At 60.0% G+C, this 26,599-nt stretch overlaps 6 protein-coding genes across 6 annotated transcripts; 3 read left to right on the forward strand and 3 right to left on the reverse strand.

The window, feature by feature from the left end:
- Nucleotides 1–102: 102 nt before the first annotated feature.
- Nucleotides 103–7,595, forward strand: A1Q1_04209 (uncharacterized protein; the record flags this gene model as incomplete). The annotated part of the gene is made up of 2 exons (XM_014322586.1): nucleotides 103–2,139; nucleotides 2,223–7,595. 2 exons carry the CDS (start codon nucleotides 103–105, stop codon nucleotides 7,593–7,595), a joined length of 7,410 nt encoding a protein of 2,469 aa, XP_014178061.1.
- Nucleotides 7,596–7,895: 300 nt separating this feature from the next.
- On the reverse strand, nucleotides 7,896–12,171 carry A1Q1_04210 (uncharacterized protein; the record flags this gene model as incomplete). The annotated part of the gene is made up of 11 exons (XM_014322587.1): nucleotides 7,896–7,976; nucleotides 8,034–8,458; nucleotides 8,515–8,617; nucleotides 8,871–9,107; nucleotides 9,149–9,389; nucleotides 9,471–9,709; nucleotides 10,241–10,479; nucleotides 10,572–10,891; nucleotides 11,311–11,640; nucleotides 11,775–11,873; nucleotides 11,921–12,171. The coding sequence occupies 11 exons, from the start codon at nucleotides 12,169–12,171 to the stop codon at nucleotides 7,896–7,898; spliced, it is 2,565 nt and encodes an 854-aa protein (XP_014178062.1).
- Nucleotides 12,172–12,562: 391 nt separating this feature from the next.
- A1Q1_04211 (uncharacterized protein) lies at nucleotides 12,563–16,031 on the reverse strand (the record flags this gene model as incomplete). Its single annotated transcript, XM_014322588.1, has 4 exons — nucleotides 12,563–12,982; nucleotides 13,026–15,800; nucleotides 15,839–15,972; nucleotides 16,013–16,031. 4 exons carry the CDS (start codon nucleotides 16,029–16,031, stop codon nucleotides 12,563–12,565), a joined length of 3,348 nt encoding a protein of 1,115 aa, XP_014178063.1.
- Nucleotides 16,032–16,473: 442 nt separating this feature from the next.
- A1Q1_04212 (polyamine transport-related protein) lies at nucleotides 16,474–18,208 on the forward strand (the record flags this gene model as incomplete). The annotated part of the gene is made up of 3 exons (XM_014322589.1): nucleotides 16,474–17,000; nucleotides 17,047–17,131; nucleotides 17,186–18,208. 3 exons carry the CDS (start codon nucleotides 16,474–16,476, stop codon nucleotides 18,206–18,208), a joined length of 1,635 nt encoding a protein of 544 aa, XP_014178064.1.
- A 166-nt stretch (nucleotides 18,209–18,374) lies between these two features.
- Nucleotides 18,375–20,204, reverse strand: A1Q1_04213 (uncharacterized protein; the record flags this gene model as incomplete). Its single annotated transcript, XM_014322590.1, has 5 exons — nucleotides 18,375–18,506; nucleotides 18,556–19,554; nucleotides 19,593–19,775; nucleotides 19,835–19,981; nucleotides 20,037–20,204. 5 exons carry the CDS (start codon nucleotides 20,202–20,204, stop codon nucleotides 18,375–18,377), a joined length of 1,629 nt encoding a protein of 542 aa, XP_014178065.1.
- A 767-nt stretch (nucleotides 20,205–20,971) lies between these two features.
- A1Q1_04214 (uncharacterized protein) lies at nucleotides 20,972–22,332 on the forward strand (the record flags this gene model as incomplete). Its single annotated transcript, XM_014322591.1, has 3 exons — nucleotides 20,972–21,053; nucleotides 21,168–21,332; nucleotides 22,067–22,332. The coding sequence occupies 3 exons, from the start codon at nucleotides 20,972–20,974 to the stop codon at nucleotides 22,330–22,332; spliced, it is 513 nt and encodes a 170-aa protein (XP_014178066.1).
- Between the last annotated feature and the right edge of the window lie 4,267 nt (nucleotides 22,333–26,599).

A 26,599-nucleotide genomic window follows, 5' to 3' on the forward strand; every position in this document is an offset into this window, starting at 1 on the left:
CACCGCACGAGACGATGTGGAGGTCTGTCCACCGAGTGACCTCCTCGTCACCGTCTCCCAACTTTCATCCCGCACGACCCCAGCGACCGCAACTCGACTTCCATGGCGCCCGCCGCCTCTTCAAACGGTGCGGCGCCAATCCGCAGAAGCCAAGACGATCCTCCGAGTCTCAATGGCAGCAGACCCCCTTCCAAAACAAGAGGGCGTCTCAGCGAAGCTTCAGAAGAGCTACGATCCGCCCTCGACGCCGTGCTCGAATCCGAAGATGGCTTCACCGTCAGCCCGGTCGCTTCGGTCGACCATCACGGTGATCCCGGCGCTCCCGTATCGTTCCAGCCGCTGAAACCGCCGGGTGCTTTGGCTTCCTCCAAGGCACCGCCAGACGCTCTTTCCACCACCACCAGGGGAGGGCGGGCTAACGGCCAGTCCCCCAGCACCAGTAGCACAGATGCCGACCTCCTGCAACACGTCGACGCCGCGCTGAACGGAATCAACGGCTCGGCACGCCTCACGACTCACCCTAACGGATCCCAGAACTCCTTTCGGGCTATGGGCGAGGTGCTGCCGCCCAGCACTGGTGCGCCATTGAACACGCTACTGGAGGACGATTCGGCGAATGGCTCACCGGCACCAGTGTATCACAGTCTACAGGGATCGGAGCTGTCCTTGAGTCGATATGATTCGGATGGAGCCAGCTTCGCGACGGCGCCGAGCACGCTAAAGCTGGGCACGTTCGCTGACAGTGTCGAAACGCTGTCTCAGACACCACGCACCGCGACCCCGGCATCCATGCGACCATCAGCCTCCACCTCAGCGTCCGACTCAACGGTCAACGTGAACAACTATTCGACGGAAGAACTGTACACGGCAAGCGCGATGTCCTCCAAGGCATCAGTCGACACGTTCGGGAAGGCGTCTGCGACAGAGAAGCCGCAGCTCCCCCGATTGTCGGTGATCACCAACCTCGCCAACGCCCCCGCTGTCCAAGAAGTCTCACCGGGTAAGGCCCATTGGGAACAAGTCAAACAGCACGTCCTCACCGCGCCGACTCCGCTTAACGAGCGTATGGCACCGCAACCGAAACCGCAACCGAAGGGCAAGCTTGCCTTTGTGACGAAGGCGGCGGGCAAGGCGGCAGGCATGGCCGCGAGCCGTCTCGGGCTGCGCTCCGCCGTCGAGTCTGTCATGGGTCTGAACCACACGCCGGCAGAGCAAATGTCGTGGGACACGCTCGGTGTCGCCCTGAACGACCAAGAGCGCGAAGAGGCTTCACGCCAGCGCCGTCGCTTCGCCCGCGACATTTGTATCTGTCTCGACCAGTGTGCTTATGAGGAGAGCTGCCGCCGACTCCGTCGTATGGCAGGCAAGAACCAGACGCCCGGTCCAACGCCGAACGGCACGATGCGCGCGCACTCGACACACCACTTCCGCATCGGCTACTCAGCGCAGTCGACACATCGCACCGACATTGACGATGGCGTCTCCGCCTTCGCCCCCTTCCTGATGGAGCTGCACCGGCACCTTCCCGATGCGCGCGCAAAGCGCGTCTGGTCGCGTACCTGTCCACATCACTCAGCTATCCTCGCTGAACTCGGCGTCACATTCATCCCGGATGCGAGTTCGACGGATGGCGAACGTGCCCAGGCCCTCGAGGTGTTCGGGACCGTGGTGCGCAACTGGGCCACGGACAGTACGGACGAGGAGCTTGCGCGGTGGTTGTGGCTTTGTCGCGCGCTTGTCATTGAAGATCGTGTGCTCCGTGGACGTGGTCTGCCCTTGCTCGTCGACCTGCTGCACGCCAACCCGGCGTTGCCAAAGGCGTCGTACGCCCCTTCGACAGCTTTCGACTTTGAAAGTATCACGATCGCGCTCCTGGCTCTCCTGCACGCACTCGAGAGCACGCCCGCCCGTGCCGAGGATCAGGTGCAGATGGCAGCCGGGCTGCTGACGGACCTCGCTGCTGGCGAGGTCATCCGCATCTCGGTCGAGAGTCTGATGGACCTCCTCCCAGGACTCGAGATCGAGAAAGTCAACTCTGGTATTGAACATGAAATGCTGTGGCTCGCAGTTGGCCGTGCTATCAACACGGAGCTAGAGCTCGGCGATTGGCTGCTGCGTGATCGCGGAGCCGTCCTTGAGGTGAGTTCACCAGTTGATCTCGAACTGACATTCAGCGCTATCTTCCGCCCCCGCTCAGCGAGAAAGCACCGATCGCGATGCAGAGTTTGCGCGCGCTTGCTGCTGTCGAGTTCTTCAACTCGTTCTCCGTCGTCGTCAAGGGACACGAGGACGAGGACCTCATCCCCAGCGTCGCGTTCTGGGGCGACTTGCTATATGAGCAGGTCCGCGGCGTGGAGTACAAGAGCGATACGGTGGCTGCCTGCTACCTCTCCCTCCTGCTCGACATTGAGATCAAGAGCCACCAACGCCAGACGGAGGACCCATTTAGCCCCACGTCCCAGGCTTTCAGCGACAACCATGCGCGCCTGGTCCATCTCCTTGAGAGCGCGCCGAAGGGTGTTGTCGACGAAGCTGCCGCGCGCGTGATTGCCACGACGCCGCTGGCTGTGGTACAGTTTGCACTCCGCAAGTTCCTTGGCGGCGACCTCGTCAAGGCTGGTCGCGCGGCGGTGCCGCACGTACTGAAACGGCTGAAGGCCGCTGATGCCTCTGACCCAGCTCTCGTCACGTTTTTGAACTGGCTCGCGTCCTGGCACCCGCAGCTCTTCTACAAGCCGCTCTTCTCGACCGCCGCCGCGACCCACAAGGCGTCCCTCGCCGGTCCTCTTCAGGTCGTCATCAACCTGCAGCGTATCGTCGGACCAGATAGATTCTGGACGCAAGCCGATCCGCAGATGGTCATGGTCGTCCTGGTCGGCAATGTCTCCCTCCAGCCGGCCAAGGGGAAGGGCAAGGCTGAGAGTGAGGATTTGCCGACAGTCAACGTCAAGTTGGGTCGATACGCCGTGCTCGTCGAGCTGATTCTGGCACTTAGCGCCCGCAAGCTCCCCTCCAGCTCGGGTATGAAGGATTTCCTGACGCAGCTCGAGACGAAGCTTGCCGCAGTGCTCGAGATGGAGGAAGTCGGCGGACCACATCCGCAGGGGTACCTCGCGCTACTGTGCCAATTGTTTGAACGCCTGCGTTTCTCGTCCGCCTGGGTCAAGCGCACCATTGCGACGCGTCTGCTGGTGAAATGGTTCACGGGCGGCAAGGATGTGCTCCACCCCACCATTGGGAGTGCAGCAGAGGGCACGCAGCTCCGCATCCTGCATTCGCTGTACACGACCGAGTTTGCCGCCTTCGGCCCCGAACGCCAGGACGTGCTGAACCGGACTGTGGAGAGGGCCTTGTCGTCTGCTCTCGTGACAGTGCAAGCGAGCATGAGCAAGGATGACTGGCTCAAGCTTCTGCCCGTGCTCTGGGCACGGTACGGCGTGATGGGACAGCCGACGGAACAGCTCACGTTCCTGCTGATGAAGTGTGCGGAGCAGCTGCCCGAGGCCGTCCGGTCTATCGTCACGCGAGACCTCGAGAACCCCTCCTCGGCGAAACACCTCGAGGCCCTGCTGAAGCTCGCCACACTGTACGGGTACCGATACCAGGTGTTCACGCAACAGACGGTGACTGATGCGAAGCGTGGTCCTCTGTTCCGCTTCAACGCGCGCATTCTCGACTTTGTCATGGCCGAAATGGGATCAAGCGTGTGGGTCACGCCGCGCGAGGCGCAGGACGCCCAGCTGCAGAAGTATGGCCGTTCCCTGCCCCTCGAGCTCAGGCAGAGACTGTGGGACCTGGGCTGGAACGAGGACTCGCAACTCACAATCCACGACTACGAGCGCGTACCGGTGACGCTCCTTCCGGCGGAATCGTACGCCGAGTCGACCAAGCTGGAGCGTTCCAGCAGCGGGAGCCAGGAGGCGCCGAAACGATCAAAGTCACTGCGCGCCGTCAAGTCACGCGGAGGTACCGTGCACCGTGCCGTCCTTCCTCCCATCATTGGACGCCTTGTCAACGATCAAGCGCGCATGTTCATCAACTTTGACGACTCGCTCGTCGTAGTGTCAAGCGAGGAGCTGGTGCGGATGTTCGAGCGCGAGGACCCGGGACACTTTGCCCGCGCGTTCACGGAAAATTTGCAGAGCGAGTTCGACAAGGCGCTCCGCCGCGTCAACTCTGTCATCCAGGACCCGACGCCGAGCTACGCCTACACAGCGCTGAACGCTATCGCGGGCTATCTGAAGCTGAACGTCAAGGACAATGCCGAGTTTGCGCACTGGCCCGTGTTGCTGGGTACGCTGTCGCGCATCGTCCCGCATGTGTCTGAGCTGAGTCTGCGCGATGTCCGCAAGACGAAGAGCGAGGCAGCCCTCCTCCCCGCCTCGATCTATGACGATGACCAAGGCGCGTTCCGCATTCACCAGCCGTGGCGCAATGCGTATCTCGATGTGCAGACTGGTCAGCTCGTGCTTCTCGAGTCGATCCTGCGGTCGAACCCGCGCGATGTCTACCTCATCAAGAAGATGCTGTTCAACCTCCAGGTCCAGGCGTCCTTCCGCCACTTCCCCTTTGCACGTGCATGGCTCCTGCTGGTGGTGCAGATGTTCCGCTGCCTGAATTCCAACTACAACGACCGCGCTGAACTCCGTCACTTTGTCCGCAACATTACCCAGGTCGTCGCCCTCCATGGAGCAAGCGACATCATCATGATGGGCCAGGCCATGGTCGCCCTGTCGCTGTGCAGTGCGCGTTTCCGCCGTGCATTCGGATCCATCGGATTCGTCGATCTCATGCGTCAACTCTACGTCCTCTATGTCTATGGCACGCCCGGTATTCGCGACTGCATAGAGTACGCGTGCCGCTCCTTCTACCGCATCCACCAGGACACGTTCATCTACCAAACCTTCCTGGCGATCTGCGAGAGCCCCTTCGACCCCGAGGCGGCGTACCAGCTCCTCTCATGTCTGTCCGTGCCAAACGGACCCGCGTCTGGCGTCGCCTCGGGCATCCGCGGCCTGAACGATGCGTACGAACTCGAAGCGCTCGTACAGATGATCAGTGCTGGCCCCGAGATCACGCTGGCTGAGATCAGGACTTCTGTCGCTGAGCGTCAAGCCCAGAAGGCGGCCAATATCAACCTGGAGCCGATCCTCTTCCCGCAAGCCAACATCGTGCGCTTCCTCGTCACGGTCATCGCATTCAACGCGGCCAGCCCTCGCGCGATCAAGTTCCTGAAGCTCTTCACGCTCCTCGTGCCCAGCATGATGAAGGACGACGACGAGCGTACCCGCGAACTCCTGCGCGAGGGCATCGACGCCCTGGGCAGGTTCATCAACACCAAGTGCGCGACATCTGATGAGAGCATCCTCCTGCGTTTCGAGCCCGGTGAGGACGCAGGTGAAGCGGACTGGACGGCAGCTTATCAGGAGTACGTCGCTCTCGTTGACGCGTATGCCACGGCAGGCGGCGTCCTCCCCGGTACGGCCACAAGGCGGCTGTTGGCCATCATCAACAGCCTTCTAAGCGCTAGTCCGCGCGGTACACCCGCCGTGTCGAGCATCTTGGGAAGTCTCGCGCGAGCAAGTCTCAAGAGCAAGGACCCCTACGCGTTCATGAAGCACATTGCGCCGCTGTACCGCCAGCACATTGGTACCGTTGACTTCAGCAGTGTGCTCGACGCGCTCGCGGCGCACATCAGGTCCGTGTCTGAGGGTAGCGGTCCCGAGCTCAGTGCCGAGATGACAGCGCTAGTAGCATACGAGTATGTCGAGCCGGCGTTGCGCATGCTGGCCCTGGCATCCGAGGCTTCACTCGCGTTCATCGTGCCCATGCGCCATTCCGCCATCGAGCTGCTCTCCGCCGCCGTCTTCCTACGCGGGTGCGACGCACTCAGCGTCCTTGAGCGTGTTTCTATGTCGCCCGGACTGCTGGCTGGTGTCGTGCTCCCGTTCGCCTTAGCTCTCGAGCCGCCCTCAACCGCGAGCGACGAGGGCCGCAAACGGTATGAGGCGATCTGGCTCCGTCTCCTTCGCCTGGTCATCCATCCCGTCCTCGGGCGTCGGAAAGCGCGTACTCGCTCTCAGCCCCAACTCCACGTCGCGGCCCTCCACGTCCTGGCGCTGCAGGTAATTAAGGCCATCGTGATCCGAGCCCCGGACGCCATCTCCTCCGTGACGGGACTCTGGGCACACGTCTCAGCCAGTGTCGCCGAGTGCATTGCAGAGGGCAGCGGGGCGTTCCACGGCAAGATCGGGCGCAAGCCGCGAGTCGTCGACTGGATGATGTGGTCCACGTTCGAGCTGCTGTGTCTCTTCCGCACGCCGCTGAATGTCCCCCTGAGGCAGAAGGTGCAGGCGACTCTAGCGGGGATGCACGGGGCCGACGGCAGTCGCCCAGGCTCGGCGAGTAGCCACGGCAGTGATAACTGGAGCCCGCGCTCGCCGCGGCTTCGCTATGCTTCTCCCGCAAGGTCACTCAGCGGTCTGGCGCGACGGCCGAGTGCCCGCGTGCCGTCCATGTCCTTGGCGTCGTCACGCAGCCCAAGCTCAACGGGCACGCCGACGCCAGCACCGCACCTGCTCCGCCCCCGCCTGTCAAGGATCCAGTCCATCTCGTCCCCTTCCCAACTATCTCCCTTCTCGCCCCTCACACCCCCCTCTCCGACCGGGCACAGTCCGCCCGGCTCGCCTACCCGCCCCTCCTTCGCGGCCATCAGCGAGCAGCGCTCCGCCGCCGCCGGCCCCGGCCGCCCGCTGTTCGACGCCTTCGCCAGCGCTCCTACGCCAGGTATCGGCCTCCCGACATCCCAGCAGGGCAAGGGGTACAAGCGCTTCACGAGTGACCAGCCCCTGCGCGGATCCGAGAAGGGCGCCATCGTCCACCTGCTCGGCCCAGCAAGCCAAGTCGCCGGCGCAGCGGGCACGGGGTGGGCGCTCTCCCGCCCCACGAGGGGGAACAACGAGGCGCTCCTCATGCCCCTCTCGAGCTCTGAGATTGTCGACGCGGTCAACCGCGCCGTTGCGACCTGTCAGGCAGTGTACGGCTACGCCGAGGGCGAGGTGCGGCCGTGGAGCGTGTCTGACGCGCTCCTCGTCATCAGCGAGCAGACGAGAGTGCTCGTCGAGAACGAGTTTGGGCGCGTATTCCGGCCCACTCAGCCTAGTAATGCTGCGGCTGAGGGCGAGCTGGGACGCATCGCTAGTGCCATGGACGCGGATCGGGAGAAGGAGAAGGAGCTTGAGTCTGAGGACGACAAGGGATTCTTCGTCCCGTCACCTCGGCACTCTTATGAGAGTGCCCGGAGCGAGAGGGGGCTCAATGGAGGAGGTGTTCCTGGAGGTAGTGGAGTCGGGGGTTCGTATGGAGGAGGAAGTCGAGGTCATCGACAGCAGCCCAGTGTCACGCTCAGCGTTGGCGATGAGGCGCACTCGGTGCCCTCCCTCTTGCTCGTGCCTCGTGAGCCCAACCCGAGTCCGAGGAGTACGCAGACGCAGTTCACGATCCCGTCGCCCATCGACAGTCCCGTTGGTGCGTCGGGGTGCTTCCCTCCCTCACCAACGCAGCCCAACCACCCCTATCAAGAACTGAGTCACTAGTTGTATCATACAGTCTGTACAAACTTCACACAGTTACGAGTTACGTTATTTACATGTCATTAGGTCACTAGGCATAGTACAGCGCGTGCTGCCGGCGCGAACGGCTGGCTAGGGGAGACACGGCTACAGGAAACGAGGAGAGCGGCGCGGTTGCGCACCGGGGCCGGGCGTCGCGGGGCGGAGTGTCAGGTCTTGCTTCAGCGACGATGGCCAGCGTAGCGGTCTCACCTTTGAACTTCTTGACGGGCGGCGAGATCGGCTTGCGGTGCCTGGAGTGAGCTTCCATGAGCTACTGTAAGCTTACAAGCTCGTCTTGGCCACAAACGCGCGGCGGATGGGCACGTTCTCCTTGTCGCTCTGAGGGCTGTTGCGCGGAGGCGTCTTCATCGGTGTGTGAGGGATCTGAGGTTAGCTTGTGCCACCAACCCCCAAGCTTACCTTGACAGGCTGTCCGAGTTTGCGACGTCCACCGCTGCCAACTTGCTTAAGCTCGGTCGGCGACTTTTTGCTGACGGCGACGGCGGCGGCGATGCCGGTGGTTGCGGCCGTCTTGCGCGCGGGGGTATCGGGGACACCTCTACCCTTCATGCCCTTCAAGCGGCCCTTCTCAAGCAGAGGTGCAGCCTCATACAGCGGAGGCGGAGTCTCGGGCGTGACCGGGGTCAACGGGGTCAGTGGCGTGTTGATGTCTTTGCGCGACAGCGGGGTCATAGACTGTCTGGGGGTCGCAGGCTTGGGTGCTGCTTTCGTTGGAGTTGCGTACTTGCCCGGCGTGCCGTTCTTCTTCGGGGCCTGAAAGTCAGCTCCTGGTAGCACCTCAAGCTCACAGGTGAAAGGTGGATCTCTTTCAGGGTGGGAATGGTCTTGTGTGCGCGTGATGGGACTGATGTCAGTTTCGTGTTCAGCCAGCCTAACTTACAACTGCGCTTGCTCTCCGCAGGCAGCTTGGCCGCCTGAATGTCCTCCCATTCAAGCTCCATGCCGCGTTCCCACTCGTACAGCATGTTTGCCCAACGCTGCTCCTAGCAGGGCGTTGGACCATAGAGCTTCCGCTCGATACGATGAGTCGTCTCGCACAGGAAGAACTGATGCTGAACGTACGCCATGAAGCACACGCCGTGCAGCACGCCGGGTGACACAGGACGCGGCACCTTGGCCTTGAGGCGGAGTGGGGGAAGCCTCAACGGCGCGAGGTCAGGCCGTTGTCGGCAAAGTAGGGGTGCTCAAGGATGCGGGGGATCTGCCGTCAGCTCTACCGTCGCATCTCAAGCTCACATTCCAACGCTTGCTTGGGTTATGCTCCAGCATACCCATGATAACCTCGCCGCGCCCGCCGGGGATCCTGTCTTCCTTGGTCCACCTCCAACGGGGGGTACCTGCCGCGATGCGCATTCTTCCAAGGTCCGAGTCGCCGTCGGTGCCATCGAGGTACGGATGGCCAAGCCCGAGCGCCTTCATCATGAGGATACCGGTGGACCAGACGTCGTTCGCCTTGGGATCATAGGGCCTATCCTGTTTGTCAGTCAACCGTTGACAGCAGCAATACAACTCACAGCGATCTTCTCTGGACACGAATAATCGAAGGTGCCACCGAGGCTCAAGAGGTGGCCGCCATGAGGGAAGAACTGGCTGAAGCCAAAGTCGACAAGAACAGGCTCAATGCGCGTGCCACACTTCTCGACCATGATATTGGCGCGCTTCAGGTCATCGTGGCTGATACCGATCTGGTGCATGGTGTGCAGTGTATGCAGGAGCTTGGCGAAGAAGGGGCGGAGGTGGGCCTCGTTCGGCATGCTGATACTCGACAGTGACAATGTGTAAAGGCGCATGAACATGTATCTGTAGTCAGCTATGAATTGACGTTAGGAAGCTCACGTCCAGCCACCTTCCTCGAGCACACCGACGAGCTCGACGACGCCGGGGACCTTGGCCCCGGCGAAGGCCTTCAGAATGACAACCTCCTTGTGCGCCTCAACCGCGTCGAGGGTGGCGTTCCAGTCGGCGGCGATGTTCGGATCCCAGTGCAGCGCGGGAAGGATCTTGCATGCTACCTGCTCTCGTGTCTGGACGTGGGTGGCGATTCGGACGTGCGCTGGTGTCAGCTCGTCACTAGCCTGTGAGCATACCATAAGCTCCTCTGCCGAGGGTATGTCCCAACTCCCAGGCGCCGATGCGCGTTAGACGGCCGCGAGGCGTGTCGTACGCATCCTTGTACGGCATCGCGGCGGCCGGAGGGAAGGAGGCGAAGGAGGGAAGGTGGCGAATATGGGTAGGGGAAAGGCTGCCAGAGCTGGGAAAGAGTGTGTGAACTGTGGATACGTTGTGGTATCGATCCGTGGGGATGGTATGAGTCGTTTCGGGTCGTAAAGGTCGTATGTGTATGTCTTGAGGAGACTGTACTGATGTGAGTGGAGTGAGTGTTGTTGAAAGAGAGATGAAGGGAGGGAAGGTAGGCATGGCACCCTGCACCTCGCATGGTCTAGCGCCGTTGCGACCTGAGCCTTGTCACCTCACCACGCGCAGCTCGCAGCCTCCTCCAACCCTGCCTATCCAAGACGTTCAAGCACTTGCATTATACTGTTGACAACAAGATTTGATGCGTTCGATGCGTTCTAGATTCTCTAAATCCTGCACTCAGTTCACACTTTGCTCTTCTCGTCCCCTTCCTCCTGAACTTCCGCCGCAGTGGCAGCAGCTTCGCGCTCCTGCGCAAGCTCCTCCTCTTGTCTCTTCGCCTTCTCTGCACGCTCCCTGCGTAGACGCGGTCCTATCCTGGCGACCATGATCGGGAGCGGTGTCACGAGTACGCAGATGCCGGCGAGCAGCACGAACATCCATCCCGCGCCCATCGCCTTGAACATGGGTTGAACGGTACCAACTTCGACTGCTCCAAGGAGGCAGCGCGTGAAATTGAACTGATGTCAGCTCAGTACAGCAATTCTTAGCTCACAGAAGCAGTGACTGCTCCACCTTTACCTGGCGCAAGGTCGATGGCATAGATTGTCGTCGTCGTGAGCAGACTGGTGCCGAGACCACAAATGAAGGTAAAGATGAGCGGGACAGAGACGTGGACGTGCTCCTGCATCGTCCATCCCATAGCAATTGCCGAAATGACGAGCATGCCAGCGTGCCAGGGGAGGAACGATAGGCGCACCTTCTCAAGCCGGAACTCGGGATGTGTCCTGTGGTCTCCGCCCACTCGCTTCTTCTCCTTCTGGTAGACCTTGTCCATAAGCAAACCCGTTAGGATACCACCGATCGCAACGCCGGAACCGTTGGAGCTGGCGTCAGCTTCCCTGCAACACACGTGCAGCTTACATGTAGGCCACGCCGATCATGATCTCGCTGAAGTGGTAGATATCGTCGAGCAGCGTCGAAAAGATGGTCAAGATCGCATACGTCAGGGCGTAGTAGACCGAGGACCAAAGGAGAAACATGACCAGATCAGGCTGCAGCAGCAACAGGAAAGAGGACAGAGGTTGGAACTGCACGTCAGCTGGCAGTCAACCTAGAGGAGCTCACCTTCGTCTGCTTCACGTCCGGATGTGTCTTGACCTCGGGCGTCAGGTCGTGTTGCGCCTTGCGCCTCTTGATGCAGCCGGCAGGCGTGTCATTCCACTTCGGCGGTGGGACACCGCCATCACCGACGAGCGAGCGGAGTGTCTCTGGCATGAACCTGGGCAGAGTTAGCACCAACAGGGATTGCCCAACTCACAGTACCATGGGCACGAGGATGACGCCGCCCATGCAAACGAGGAACCAGAAAATGGACCGCCATCCGAGGCTGCCCGCAAACACACCACCGAGGAGCGGTCCCAGTGTCGGTCCGAAGCAGGATAATGTGTTGAAGATGCCGAGGTACTTGCCTCTCTCCTGCGGCCTGGCGACGTCCGAGATAACACCAGCGCCGATGGCTATCGTCGCGCTGGCACCGGAGCTCTGCACGATGCGCATGAGCAAGAGGAGCCAGTACGCATTGGTCGGACAGAGAGCTTGACCCACACCGGCGAGCGTAAAGATGAGAATCGTCCCGATGAAGATGGGCCTGGATGTCAGTTCCGAGGGGAGCATGGCAAACTCACCGTCGACCGTAGACGTCCGCCGCCGCGCCCCAGAAAGCCGGCGTCAGGCCCTGGAACACCCTGTTCCGTCAGCTGGAATAGGCGACGACTAGCTCACAAGTAGATGGCAATGGTGAGGTTGATCTTGGCCTTTGAGACGCCAAAGGCGTCGCTCATCGTCGGAATCGCGGGGACAAAAATGTTGGAGCCGATCGGTCTGTCCTGATCAGCTCTCCTCCTCCCGTTTGATCGTCGGGCACGCACGAGGTAGTAGCGCCCACTGCGGCGAGGGTGACGATGAACCACTTCTTTCCCTCCCCAAAGGCGCTGTACGGCCTCTCAACTGTCGTGGTCGTCTCCGTGCGCTGGGGCGAGGTCACCGGGGTAGTCGCACGACTGAGGTCGTTCTCGTCCAGATCCAAATTCTCTTCAACAGCTGCCAAGTCTGTTATCGGGACGCGCGATACATGCTCCCTATCGCCATCGTTTGCGCCGTCGGCGCTGTCTCTTGTCATCTAGGTCTGTGTCTGTGGTGGAGCTGGGGTGTCATGCGGACTCGTGAGTTGAGAGACAACAGGATAAATGGGAGGCCGTTGTCGGCCTTCGCCGATTCCAGTCACCCAGCCTGCCAATATTCAGGAACCAAATATGCGCACCCCGCCGCCGGAAAGTCACCCGGTCTGCCGCAGTTGCCGATCTAAGCGACCGGGCTGGTGACCGACGGAGGAATGCGACTCGCAAAACGTCATGTCACCACATGCTACCATCAACCCGGATCAAGGACGGTTCCGGCATGACAGGCGTTTGCTGATGATACCCGGCGCGCATGACGGCGTTTGCTGATGTGATGCGCTCTTGAGAGAAAGGGAATAAATGAAGAATGACATGCCTCTATGGATTGTACAACTAAATGGCCCAGTCGCCCGCGTCCTCCTCGTCCTTGACGAAGGGCTTGTCGATGCTCGCGATCGCCCCCTCGCACAGCGGGCAAGTGGCCGCGACGAGCTCATCGAGTTCCTTCCGCGCCTGCTCGACCTGTGTGCTGTCCAGGTCCCGCTTCTTCTTCTTGCCTTGCCCGGAGACGGCCTGCGCAAGCGCATCGGGTACAATGAGGTCGCGCAGCCGGTCGCCTGCGGCGACCAGCGTCTGCCGGCCCGGAACTGGGAGCCAGTCGGCAGCGCCCTTCGAGTCTTGCCGCTTCGGTCCGTTCGCATGCGGGCCGAACTGCGACGAGAGCAGCGCGCGGGAACCCGCACCGTCTCCCGTTGAGCGCACGAGCTCGTTTTGCAGGTGCAGGATGCGTCGGAGCGAGTGCGGCGGGAGGTACTCAGTCGCCTGACGTCAGCTTGGATGAGAATCAGCAACTCACCATGGATATAAGGCAGTCAGTGTGGAACGCATGCTGGCACGGGAAGACGTAGAATTGTCGCGCGGTGAGGGCGCCGTCGCAGCGCCAGCACTTGTCGCTCGTCTCGATCGCTACAAAGCGAGATGACAGAGCCTCGATGTCGCGCTTGATTGACTCGGCCGAGCGCGTTGCGGCCGTCATCTCCTTCTTGAGCTCCTCGATGCGCGCGCTGTAGTCCTCAAGCGCAGTGCAGATCTCCGTCTTGAAGTCGTCGATGACGACAAAGTCGGGGAAGAACGGCAATATGTCCTCGATCTTGACCAGGTCCGTCGCCTCGAGGAAGCGCATGGCGCTCTTGATGTCGCTCTTCTCCTGTACGACGTACTTGGCAATCTTGAGCCAGAGCTTCTTCCGCAGATCCAGATCGTCCTCCGGTTTGTCCGCGTTCTCCTTGGCAAGCTCCAAGTCGCCCTTCTCCAGAGCCAAGTCGACACTGTTCTCGTACAGCCCCATGCGGCTGTAGATGAGCACACACGCCTGGATGCGGCCGTGCTTCTTGCACAGACGCAGTGCGTAGTCAAGGTCGTAGAACGGTTTGTCCGAGAGCGGGTCGTCGGGGCAAGTCGACAGGAAGCGAATTAACGGCGCGTCGTCCTCGTTCGAATCGCAGGCGTACAGTGTAAGGAGGAGGTTGTAGATGGTCGAGTCCGTCGAGCCCTGGCGGTGAATAACATGCTCGAGATATCGGACAGCCTGGTTCGACTCTAACGGTTCTGACTTTTGCAGTAGCAACGCCGGGATGAGCCTTCGTGGCAACAGCGACGACTGCCTGATCCACGCATCGACTGTGGCACGGGCCGCGTTGCGCATAAGCAAGGAAGAGAAGCGGTAGTACAGGTCGACATCGTCCTGGCGGCTGAGGATCTCGATTGCCTTGTCCCACTGTTCCTCGGCGATCCAGTGCTCAACAATCTTGCCCCAGTCCTTGTTCAGCTCGGCGAAGAACAGGTACAAGTCCGTTCGACCATGGCCCTGGATCAGCTCATACACGACGGCGGGGTCGAGGTTCGCCTTGTAGTCCTTCATGAACGACTGTAGGTCGTCCTCGACCATCTCGCGCTCCAGCTGAAGCGTCTCGACGTCCGACGTCGCGGACTCGGACGCGATCAGGTCCTCTAGTGTGTTACACTTGTTGAGGTAGATCTCGAGCAGCCATGTCGCGAGCATCATTCGTTGCGTCAGATCCTGTCTATGAGCTTCGTCCGTCCAGTTGCAGCTCACCTTCTTGTCAAGCTTATCCAGCCTTCCAGTCAAATACGCCCTCAGGGCATCTCGCTCGTCGGCGTCGATGAACTTGAGCGTGACATACTCAAAGCTCCTGGTCGACTCCGCCCAAGCCCTGGCGGCTAAGATGAACTTGCCCTCGTCGTACAGTGCGTCGCCCTGGCGGGAGAGGACAATGTCGCGCTGCGCCGGCGTGGAAGCGAACTCGAGCGCCTCGGCGAACTTGTTGCGCTCCAGCTTGGCACGCCACACATCCCGCTCCTCCTTGTTCACGACGACCTCGATGATTTTCCTCTCGGTGTAGATCCAGTAGGTCTTGGAGATCGGGTCTGATGACAGCCCGAGTGCCACCTCGCCCTGGTCGAGCGGGATCGGCTCCTCCCACACGACCTTGTCGGTCTCACGGGATACACCAACGATTCTATCGTTGTAGAGGAAGAGCCAGTGCCACTGCGTCACGACGAAGGAGATCGGTACTGGCGCAGGGCTCGTCGGCTTCGGTGATCGTGAAAAGGCTGGGCCGGTACTCGCTGGTTCTGGTGCAGGTGGGTACGGGTACAGCGACGCCTTGTGGAACACTTCTGGCGTCGGCGTCGCGGAGATGGCGGCGTTGTAGAGTCCGGGCTCGGTCAGCCAAGCGATCGCAGTCGGCGGCTTTAGCCTCGAGTCCTGTCCGGGGAGGGTAGGAGTGTACGTCCGCAGCTCTGAGTTCTTTGGGCTGCCCGATAACTCCTGGAAGTTCATCGGTCCGTCACGGGCAGGCTTGAACACCTCCTCGGCCCAGCCACCACCCTTCCCTCCCCCATGGATGGTAGTCACAGGACCCTGCACCTCATAAACCCGATCCTTTGTCGAGATCACAACCCATGCCCGCGTCTCGTTGCGCTTCTTGTCGCTGTGCCAGAAGCCGAACGCAATGCCTTCGACGGTCTGGTTTCTCGGCAGCGAGTATACGTGCTGCAGGTCACGCTCGGTCGCCTTAGGGTTAACGCTCTTGAAGATGTCGTCGGTCGGGGGAAGGGGAAGAGAGAGGACGGTGCCGTTTGCAGTGCCGAGGAGCACGTCGGTCGGCGGAGGTGCATTCGGGTCATTGTGATCTCCGCTCCGCGGTACCGGCGACCAGGCTACTGCCGTGACATTCGCGCGCAATCGGAGTGGACGCGGCTTCTTCTGCTGCGCTGAAGCGTTGCCGGGCGTGATAGGAAGGTAGAAAGCGTCACCGGTCGTGGTCGTGATGATGAGATGCCGCGCCTGCGGATCGGCGTACAGGGCGCGGATGGCAACGCTCGCCTGCTTGTCTGCCTGCGGCTTTGGCAAGTCGATGGTGACAAGCTCGTCGGGATGGTTCAAGTCAATGATGACCACGGACAACGGACTCGTCGCTAGGAACAGAATGTTGTTGGCTGCTGTAAGATCGAGGATATCGGACGGCGGTGTGTATTGGACCTGCGACTGCGTGAAGAGGGGCGGGAGCGCGGTCGCTCGTGAGTTCGGTATAAAGCCCGTCTCCATCTGTCTGTCAGCTAAACCTGAGCGTCGGACTAGCTCACAATGAGGGCCGAATCGTCGGCGACCTCGGGTTCGTCATCGAAGCCCTGGTATTCGACATGGTCGAGCGCCGACGGTCGATTAGCGTTGGCGTACCGCGACGGCCCCGAGGATGCAGCAGCGGCATGCTCGACAACTGATGTGGGTCAGCAATCCCCCAAATAGAATGTACTCACAGTCGTCCAGCGCGGACATGGTGGTTGGGGCGATGGGACAAGATGACGGCGTCGGTCTTGGCTTGGATGTCCATAGCGTCCACCGTCCGATTCCACAACGTCACTGCTCAGCCGCGCCCTGGAACCGCTTCGGATGACTATTCGGTCAGCTGTATGTTAGGCGCCCAAAGCGCATTTGGCGATAACCCGGATCCGGTCGCCACGTGTTGTCTCGGCAAGCTCGGTTCGGCGCTCGGTGCGCCCGTGAGCGGGCCGGACAAGGCCGACATCCGTGCTCAGCAACTCCACAACGGCCGTCCAGCTCGGACGACTTATCCGTTGCCGACGGATATGTTCACGATGCATCATTCTCCTCTCGAACGACTCACAGGCAGGACGTACTGACCCCGAGCGTCCCCTGTATACGACTCTGCTCCTTGTTCTTGTCCCCGACACTCTCGACCTCATGCCATCAACTCGACATGTCCTCCGACATTGAGAAAGCGGTGGGCGGTGGCGCCCTAGCCGCCGACAACCGTGCGGACGACCCGAACGACCGAAATTTTGGCGCCCAAGCACTCGAGTCGCCCGATGCCTCGACGGCACCGTCCGAGTACCACGAGCCGCTGAAGCTGACGCAGACGGTGCTCTCAACGCGCTCGGCGCGCGAGGCCGCGAAACAGCTTCAGAATTTCGACACCTCGCCCGAGAACCCCCGCAACTGGCCGCTGTCCAAGAAATGGGGACTGTGTCTCACGATCACGGTGACGGGCTTCATTTCGACGAGCGCGTCGTCCATTGCTGTTCCCGGAATACACCAGGTCATGGCCGAGTTTGGAATACACAACCTCAAGATCGGAACGCTGATTACGTGTTTCTACGTGCTGGGGCTCGGAACCGGGCCCTTCATCTTTGCGCCGATTTCCGAGCTGTGGGGGAGACAGGTAGCGTATCTCTCCTCACAGTTCTTTTTTGTCATTTTCGCGATCGGAGCGGCAGTTGCGCCGAAGTGAGTCGAGTGGCGATTACGGTGCGGGTGGAGCTGACAGGCACAGTATGGCGGCACTGATTGTGCTCCGCTTCTTCTGTGGAATGATGGGATCAGTCGGACCAACACTGGGCGTAGCGACGTGTGCTGATGTAAGCCTGTTTGCTTTCGGCACGCACTGACAACAGTTATTCGCACCGAACGAGCGTGGTCTCACAGTCAGCATCTACGCCATCGGTCCCATGGCTGGCCCCGTCCTGGGCTCCATGCTGGGATATTGGATCTTGTTCGGGGGCTGGCGGTGGGAGCTCTGGTTTATGGTCATTGCGTCCGGCCTAAACTTTGCTCTCCTCGTCTGTTTCTCACAGGAGACTTACGCTCCCGTGATCCAACGCAAGCTGGGGTACCGAATCCAGTACCCGCAACCCGACCCCACGAGCTTCCTCGACCGATTTTCTCCTAAGCGCATCATTCACAACCTGGGCTGGATGAGCGCCACTGTCTCAAAGAGTGAAGCGGGAGACGCGTTCTCAAAGGCGCTCACCCGCCCGCCAAGACTGCTCTTCGGCAACCCCGTCGCCCTCATCACATGCGTCTACTACGCCTACCTCTACAGCATCATCTACGTGTTCTTGATCAGCACGCCGCTGCTCTTCGGTCCGCCGCCGTTCAAAGTCGACGGTCTGTTCTCTTACCAATGGCCCCGCGGAACCGTGGCTCTGGGCTATGTTGGGAGTGCGATTGGCTTCTTCTCTGCCGCTTTCGTAGCGGCGACGCAACAAGACCGGATCTACAAGTACCTTATGCGTCGGAACGGGGACAACGGCCAGCCCGAGTATCGCTTTGTCCTGACTCAGATTGGCACCGTCCTCCTCCCTGTCGGCCTGTTCATCTTTGGCTGGACCGCGCAGGCCGAGACGCACTGGATCGGCCCTGTCATCGGCCAGGTCATCCTCAGCTTTGGGTGCATGCTTGCGTTCAACAGTATCCAGAACTTCCTCGTCGACGCATTCTTCCCCTTTCATGCTGCTGCGACTGCCGGGGCCAGCGCCATGCGCTCCATGTTTGCCTGCGTGCTCCCTGTATTCTGCGCGCAGATGTTCGGCACCCTCGGATGGGGGTGGGGAGGCAGCTTGCTCGCCTTCATCGCCCTCGTCGCTATCCCAGGACCGCTCATCATGTTCAAATACGGAAGGAGGTTGAGGGAGAGGTACAAGTTTGAGGGGTAGCTGGTTTCAGCTCCTCGAACTGGTAACTTCGAGCGAGGAGAGGTGGCTGTCGGCGTGACATTTGCGACGCCCGCAACATTGCAATATTACTGCTTGCGGCAGAGGTTCCGTACATTGCCTCTGTGACAGGTACAACGGCATGGGCCCGCGGGCCAACAATCTAAAGCTACTTTAATCCTAGGCGCGAGCTCTTTGAGAACCCTGCGCGGGGGATTGTGCCCACAGCCCTCGTGCTCTTAACAGGAGATAAGAAAGTGGGAATGACACCGTCTCCGCTCTGATCCATCAGCATTGGTTTCTTGTATTCTTATCATAGCCCATAGACACAATCTGTATTATGTACTCACACTCAAGATGGGATCCCAATTGAATGCGGGCTGGGCACCGAACAGCTTGCGCTTCTTCTTCTTCTCTGGCTCAGCAGACGAGCGCACCGACCTGTCGTCGTCGGAGGCGTTCACGTCTGCCTCTGCTAACGGCTTGCGAGCTTTGGACACCGGTTTGCTCGCCTTCTCCTTCACGGAGACGGGTGCCTTCTTCGGCTTCTTCTTGGGCGACTCGTCCTCGCTGTCGCTAACGGGGGAGGCTTTGCGCGCCTTCGACTTCGACTTTGGAGATGCCTTCGCCCGCGGCTTGACGGGCGACTTGGCGGCCTTCTTTTTCCGTACTGGCGCGATGTCCGAGTCACTCCCGCTGTCGTCTTTAGGTGTCGCCTTCCTGCTCCTCGGCTTCGCGGCCTTCAGCACCTCAAGCTCCTCCTCGATGCCAGCGATACGAACCCGCTCCTCGCGGTACTTCGCCTTCAGAGCCTTATGTGTCTCCTTCAGCGTCTCGAGCTCCTCTCGCGCCTCCTCCACTGCCTCCTCGTGTTTGGCTGCTTGCGCCTTGACCTCGCGAAGCTGTGCCTTCAGCTTATCGTCGCCGCCAGAAGAAGCTTGGGCCATGGCCAGCTCTGTTCGGGCCGACTTTTCCTTCGCCTTGAGAGTTTTGTTGGTCTCCTTCAGAGATTCGAGCTGTTCTCGCAGCTCCTCGATCTCCTGCTCGTGCTGGGCAGATTCAGCCTTGACTTCGCGCAGCTGTTTCTTGAGTTTCTCGTCGCCGCCCGCTGCTGCCTGAGCCGTGGCGAGCTCGGCGCGGGTCAATTTTTCCTTCTCCTTCAGCGACTTGTGAGCATCCTGGAGCTCGGCGCTCTCCGACCTCAGCTTCTCGTTCTCGGCGCTCAGACTGACGAGAGAGTCCTGCAGCTCCTTAATCTGGGACTCCAGTGCAGCAGTGGTGTCTAAGGCGCTCTTGGTCTCGGCGGCTCGTTGATGGGCGGCGCTGGTGTTTGCTGTCTCTAACGCAGCCTGGACTGTCAGTTCACCTGAGCACGCAGCCTACTTACCTCGAGCTCAGCAATGCGTGTACTGGTTCTGTCGGAGGCGACCATCATGTCAGCCTCCCTGCTCTTGAAGAGCGCAAGCTTGTGGTCGCGAATCACTCGCTCAGCTTCGGCGTTCGCCAAACGCTGCTCCATCTCAATTAGCTGAAGCCTTTCCTCACTGAGGGCCAGGAGCGCCTTCTGCTGCTGCATTAAAGAGAACAGATTGAGCTGATGTTAACCCCGCTCAATCAAGTCAGACGTACCTCTTCACGCATCCCATTGCCCTCAGCCTCGCAGCGCTCAAGCTCCCTCGTAATCCGGGCGTTGCGACGTTCCTGAGCGGCGAGCTGCTCCTGCACGTCGGCGAGCTGGATATCGTGCTGCTCGAGTTTCGCTTCGTAGGCACTCTCCTGAGCGCGCATTTTGCGCTAAGATTTCAGCGTCTGAAGGACGCAGGGAGCTTACCTCGGCTGCATGATGTTTCCGGACGAGCTCCTGCACCTGACTGTTCAGATTCGCGATTCTAGCCTTCGTGGGGCCCGGAGTTCCGGGAGCATCTTCCGTTGTGTCCCGGGGAGAGCTGAAGTCGGTGCGATCTATCCTTCGGCGTCTTGGTGGCGTCACAGATGACATGCTGCCTGTGGATGCAGTGATGCTAGACGTTGCGGATTGCGGATTGTTTGTTTACAATCTCGAAAAGACAGTCGCGCGGCGAAACACGCCCTTTATTTGCTACCCCTGCTTTAGGCTCAGTTGCCACCCATTAGTGCCGCCCATAAAAGGTATGTAAGTGCCATTAGCAGCGCATTAGGGTTGCGTTTGTAATCGCACTGTCACGGTCTGAAAGGTGGAGGTGGAGGACGCAACGTCCATGTCGTGTTGTGACGACGGTGCGATCCATTCACTCTTCCATCACCCGCTCGACCTCACCGCCATGTACCACCTGCTCTCGGGTCTACACTCCTATCTGACACGCAAGGACGAATACTCAGTGGTTATCATCGGGCTCGACAATGTGAGGCTTCAACTGACACTTGCTATTCCCACCTAGCTAACGCGGACAGGCAGGGAAGACGGTACGTATAGTGTCGGAGATCAATTAGGATATCCTGCGCTTGCGGCAGGCTGGCTCAGATAACGACAACGCCTTAGGACTAGCTCTTTACGGACAGCATATCGGCGCCATGGCGTGGTGGATGCTGCCCGGCTTTCGCAAGCTGGAGGTGCCTGCACTCCGAACTCGCCCCGGCTGCGCTCGTTCCGAAGCTCCGAGGGCGCGAGTGGAGTGGACATGAGAGACCAGTCCCACGCCAGTCTTTGGGCTGAAGTGGTGTCGGAAGATTGCAGGCATACAGCTCGGCCATGTTCCTCACAAGCCATGCTTTCCCTGACCGCAGACAATGTTGGAGAAAATCAAGACACTATACAATCCAACGCCGGGCATGGCTCCAGACAAGATTGCGCCAACGGTAGGACAGAACAGTATGTCAGATACTCCTACGTGAATGAAAGCTGAACGCGCTTCGAATACACTACCTGACAATACGTGTTGTTCTCGCGACTACTTGAATATGCTGGAAACGCCCGTTCCGACAGTCGGCAAGATCAATCTTCCGTCCACCATCATGCAGTTCTTCGATCTTGGTGGACAACGGGATATCCGATCCATCTGGCCGAAGTACTATGATGAGTGTCACGCTGTCGTCTTCGTTGTCGATGCCAGCGACCAGGCTCGACTGTCTGAGACGTGGGAAGTGTTCGGTAGGTGTTTCCAGTTTCTCCGTTTCTCTTCAGCGGCCAGCTGCAATTGTCTGCATCCCAACCATTTGAGCTTCATTCACCGGCCGTTGCGTTCCACAAAAGTAGTATGGCTCCCCACGGCGGATTGAAGTCCGCCCGGCTCGGGATGCATTCTGCACTCCTCTGGCACTTTCGGGTGGGTAAGGTGTGGCGCTCGGGCCGACTCCACTTTCGAGCCAGCCCCTTGACCGCCCAACATCTGGATCTTGCTTGCTGCCTCTCACCGTGGCATCCTTTTTATCCTATCCACTAGACACTGTCGATGGTTCCTGCTAGGTACTGGGATCCTAGATTCCGAGACCCTTGACCCCACGGTCGGTGGCGTCGGTTCGGGACCCCCACTGCTCACTGGCATTGTTGCTATCAGGTGCTGGCACGCGCCCTCGCGAACACCCCATCACTCCCTGCTGCTTCTTTCATCAATCTCTACACACCCTGAGACTGCGCATGGCTGCGAGAACGGTGCATGCCGCCTTTAGGCAACGCGGAACGACCTCCGCCGGCACTGGGGCGACCAGATCTCCCTCCCACTCCAACCTCCCTATCGCGACCACATGCCGACAAGCTTCTAGGATCGCGCCCCATCCATGTCAGCCTTGTTTGTCTCTGCAGGAGAATGACAAGGAACCTGCTCTTTTTATTACCTTGACGCCACATGCTCCCTTCGTCTATGAGGGTGTGCTGACTTTCCCAAGACGATGTTATTACTTCGCCCCGCTTATTAAACCTTCCTCTGCTCCTGCTGGCCAACAAGCAGGACAAGGACACGTCCCTCACCGTTGCCGAGATTCGCGAGTCGTTCGAGGCTTGGCAACGCGCGCGACCTGGTAAGGAGGACGAGGAGGCCGCAGCCCCAGGGCCAAGTTCGGAGGCTAGAGCGGCAGACGTAGTGGATGCGGACGCCAAGCGCGAGCGCCTCGCCAGCTTGGACGTCCTAGGAGTTTCTGCTCTGGAAGGGTGAGCATCTCGACGGTCTCCATAATTGCTTACCACAGCACCGGGGTTCGGAACGCCGTAAATTGGCTATACGCGCGAGTACAGAACGCTCGAAAAATGTGAGTAAGGGCATGCCCTCAACGCAGGGGAAGTCTTTCGGGTGACCTTGCGCTCCATTTAGTGTGAAGGCTTTGCTTCACCGCTCCATTTGTTTCCCGCCATTGTTAAGTGTGCACCACGCTTGCTGCAGAAGTCAAGCACACTCCGTGAGGCTCCATCGGAGACGGTGGCCGGCATTTGATGTTAGCTCGTCCCGATGCAGCTGTGTGGCTGCGAAGACACATTCTTTGCCCCAGTCGCAATGCGCCCCTAGTATCGACCTCCTTGGTGTTTAGTACGCTAGCTGATTTTCGCAGTGACGACCGATTTTGAGGGCCCCGGCGGCGCCCGATAGAAGCGTTCGCGCCATCTTTGGGGACGAGAGGCCAGCCGCCTTCTGCGTGTCGCACACATTTGAAGAAGTTGAACGCACCGTACGGACGTGCAACGCCCACGATATTGTTTATGCATCCCATTCGACCTTCCACACGCCGCAACGGGACAGTAGTGTGCGTTCCCGCCTGCCTGCCTCTCCAGTCTCAGTTTCGTGCCTATGTTGAGCCGGGCGACACCTCTCGTTAGCGGACGACGCCTCCCTGCACAACAGCGAGCTCCCGCTCCCATTCAGTACCCCGTACTGAGGGGCGTGGAGAACATGTTTTTTATTTCTTTCGCCGAGTGTCGCAACAAGATACGAGGAATGCAAGTTCCTCATCCCATTTCCAGCGTACGCGTCGGGAGTCGTCACAGAACCGTCCCGGCTTGGCTGAACTCTCCTTGCATTCTGGTGAACTCTCCTGGCTTCAGCCACCGCTCGGTCGACGCCATAGCCGCCGAACAATACTTTAGCGCTAACTCTGCCTCAGTCCTGCATTAATCACGATCCACCACAAAGTTATGCGGGCACATAGCTGTGTCGGTTCACCTATTGTTCCTCGGCAGTGGGATCCGGTGATGTACAGTGGCTTTGGCCGAAATTCCTACAGCGTTGGCTCGACTTTCCATGGAGGCCGTACTTCATCGTGTATCACCATGCGTTACCACCAGTCGCCACTAGCATCGACATACGCAATATGCCTGCGGGTTCGAGAGAAACGCAGATTACCACGTCGATCGCCGCATAACACACAATCAGGATGTTCTGCCACTCGCTTGCCCACCGCAAATCGTCCTTGTGTGCACCGCGTGCCGCGCGCACCTGAATGGGACAACAAGAAGCTTTAGACTTGGCACCTTGCGGTTCCGTGTCACGTACAAGGTCTCGTCGCAACTGTCCCACACGCGAGGGTTAGATACTCCGGTGCGCTTCTCTGCTGCCACGCGTTGATCGCCTCACCACGAGTGCCATAGGCTTGGCGTGCGTGGAGTGCGTAGCGTTCATGCGTGCTCTTCATGGTGCGTGGTGTGCGCAGCGTGCGTGGCGGGACGTACGCACTCGACTCGATTCCCGAATGTGCGCAGGCCGCGAATCGCACGGCGAGTACTGCTTGTGAGAAACGGTCAGGGCAGGGCGCCCGCTGGAACCATTCGCCGCGCGCTCAGCAACACGCCGCTGCACATCGTTGCATGTCGCGAGCGCCCCGTGCTGAATCGCTGCAGCGAATCACGCGCGCCCAAAGTTCCCCGCACCAGCAACAAAGTTTGGCAACGCCCAGTCACATGCCCTCGACGCGAGAGACGCCTGCAAGACGCGAGAGACCGGGAGTCCTGACGTGCTGGGAGTGTCTGAGTCGGAGAGGGTCGGCGCAGGAAAGCCCAGGGGCACTAGGTTGGCAGAACGTGGTAGGTTGTGTTGGTTCAAACCCAATCCGCGGTGGAACGCACCGTTCCACACCGTCACCGTGCGATGGCGCACTTGAAGATGAAATGGTGCGTACTGCGCACTGCGCAGACAGCCTTCGGTGTTGGCGGTGTTCCGGTGTTTGTGGACGGCCCACATGCCCGCTCTAGCGAAACGTCCATGTTGAAACTGTTAGACTGGTGTGGTTCACGAATACCGCAGATCCCCTGCTCCGTACGCAAAATCTGCGTCAAGTGTCCCCATTCTACAGGAAGCAAGCGAGTGAAGGTTTCGGTCATGCGCCCAACACCGCTGGTTTTGGACCTGGTGCGACACCCAGGCCCAGGTCCACTCCGAGCGACGCTGCCAGCGGCTGCGTGACACTTCGAATGGCTGACTCGCCGGGGAGGTAGTGACACTGACGCGCAGCACCCGGCCCGCTCGACGATGCCTTGCGACTATGCAACGCCGGGTACCGCCAAACGCGTGCCGCGAAAACGTTCCAGCCCAGCCGCACCCCCACACCGGTACCTCAATCACCGTTGAGAGACAGATCGAGATCGAGAGGGATCGAGATCGGAATCGAGTCGTGCCGTACTTGCCGCGCCGTACGTATTCAAGTGGCCGCGCAAGAGTGTGGTACGCATGAGATCAGAATATCTGAAAGCATCCTGCCGCCGGCCGAGCCCAACCGGGCCACTGCTGCCGTGAGCGGGAGGAGATGGAGGGCGGAAACGGGTTCGTCGCTTCCCTCGTCTGTCAGCTTCAGCTCAGCTGATGTGGGCGACTCGCCGAGGACGGCGGCATGATCCCGAGGTTACGCTTTGTTGGAACGTAAAGCCACAGTGCAGAGGAGCACAAACAGGCGCAAGGTGCGAACCCAGACCCCTGCGTCCCAGAGGTCTGCGCGAACCGAACCCGCTCAAGCTCGCGGGAAGCAACATGACACCAAACGGTACTGCAGTGTGCTGACATCACCGCCAGGTTTGGCGCGCGGCTGCAATTTGCGACGCGACAACTCTGCACCGCCTCGCACGGAATGACGCCGGAAGCGCGCGGCAACGCTCCCATCGTACTCCCATGCCGACGCATACCCCGCAGATGACAATAACAAGCAGGAATCGCCCTCACATGCCCTGCTCTACCTGCCGCGACCCGCGCCCGCAGATGACGGGTGTCGTCAGGCGCCCTGCAGCGGGGTCAGATCCGGAAGCTCAATCACCCCGCCCGTGTTGAAAGAGGAGGTGACATTGCCTGGGATTACCGTACCACTGATTCGGATATGAAACGCGGGTGCCGCGCTCTCCCAGAATTTTCAACTCTCTCCCTTACGCGATACTGTGAGGCTTGCCGGACTTACTGGGCTGACCCCGAGTCCGAGTTGCGGGTGAGGGACGAGGGGAGGTAAGTTCATGCATAGGGTTCTCCGGCGACAAACATTCCAAACACAGGACGTTTGGAAAGCGGCATGGCTTGTTTTGGCTGTCCGGGAGGGATGGCGGCTGCGTAGGGTAGGGTGCGCGGTGGTGAGATGGGGCGAGAGCCCAGCCTGGGCGGTCGGTGGTGAGATGGGGCGAGAGCCCACTCACGAAACGCCAGACGCCAAACACAACTCGACGACAGGCCGAAACTGACCTCTCGCCGCAACAGCCCGTTGGATAGTGGCTAACTCGGTGACAGGCTCCCTTTGCACCTTTGAACCGCAAGACTGTGGGTAGGCCGCGCCCAGCGCCCACCCCACTCCAACTCGCCCCCCCCCCCGCCTCCTCACGTATGACTCACACAGAGGTATGCAGTTTCCTTGCCCGTTCCTGTCCGACAGACCGGCCCAGTAGTCAACTCCTGCTCGCAATGGAGAGAAAGGGGTAGCAAGCACGGTCAGATGAACGGCTCAGGTGGGATTCAGCGGCGCTGTTCGGTCTCTTGCTTGACCTCTCGTTATGACCAGGGTACGCGTCAGGTTCTACAGGATCACGACAGGTCCAGCAGCTCCGTCATGCCCTTTTCAGGTCCGTTGAGGGCGCCAGCAATTCGCTCCCATTCAACTCGGTGCATCGCATGCAAGCCACGCGAAGGGAAACTGTAGCACTAGCGTCGAGATAGCGTTATCCGGGACCCTAGATTTGGTGTTTCGCATATAGCAGTCTCCATAAGATGGTGTTCTGGTGAGAACCAAACTAAACCGGACAGGTACTGCATTTTCCGTTGGTATAATCCCTTGAACCCGTGGCGAGCGCAACTGACCGGCCTTTGGGACAAGGCTGGTGGTGTTCCGCGGCGACGGTCGTGCGCTCGTATCGCGGCCGCAGCAAGTGAACTTCGGGGACCGGTGCTGGAAGTTGTCACAGCTCGCTTGTTCTGCATGCTGTCAGAGCACGGGCGATGCTAGTTGACCGGCAATGCCCAATGCCCA

The sequence above is a fragment of the Trichosporon asahii genome, assembly GCF_000293215.1.
Source record: "Trichosporon asahii var. asahii CBS 2479 unplaced genomic scaffold scaffold00070, whole genome shotgun sequence".
Lineage (NCBI taxonomy): Eukaryota > Fungi > Basidiomycota > Tremellomycetes > Trichosporonales > Trichosporonaceae > Trichosporon > Trichosporon asahii.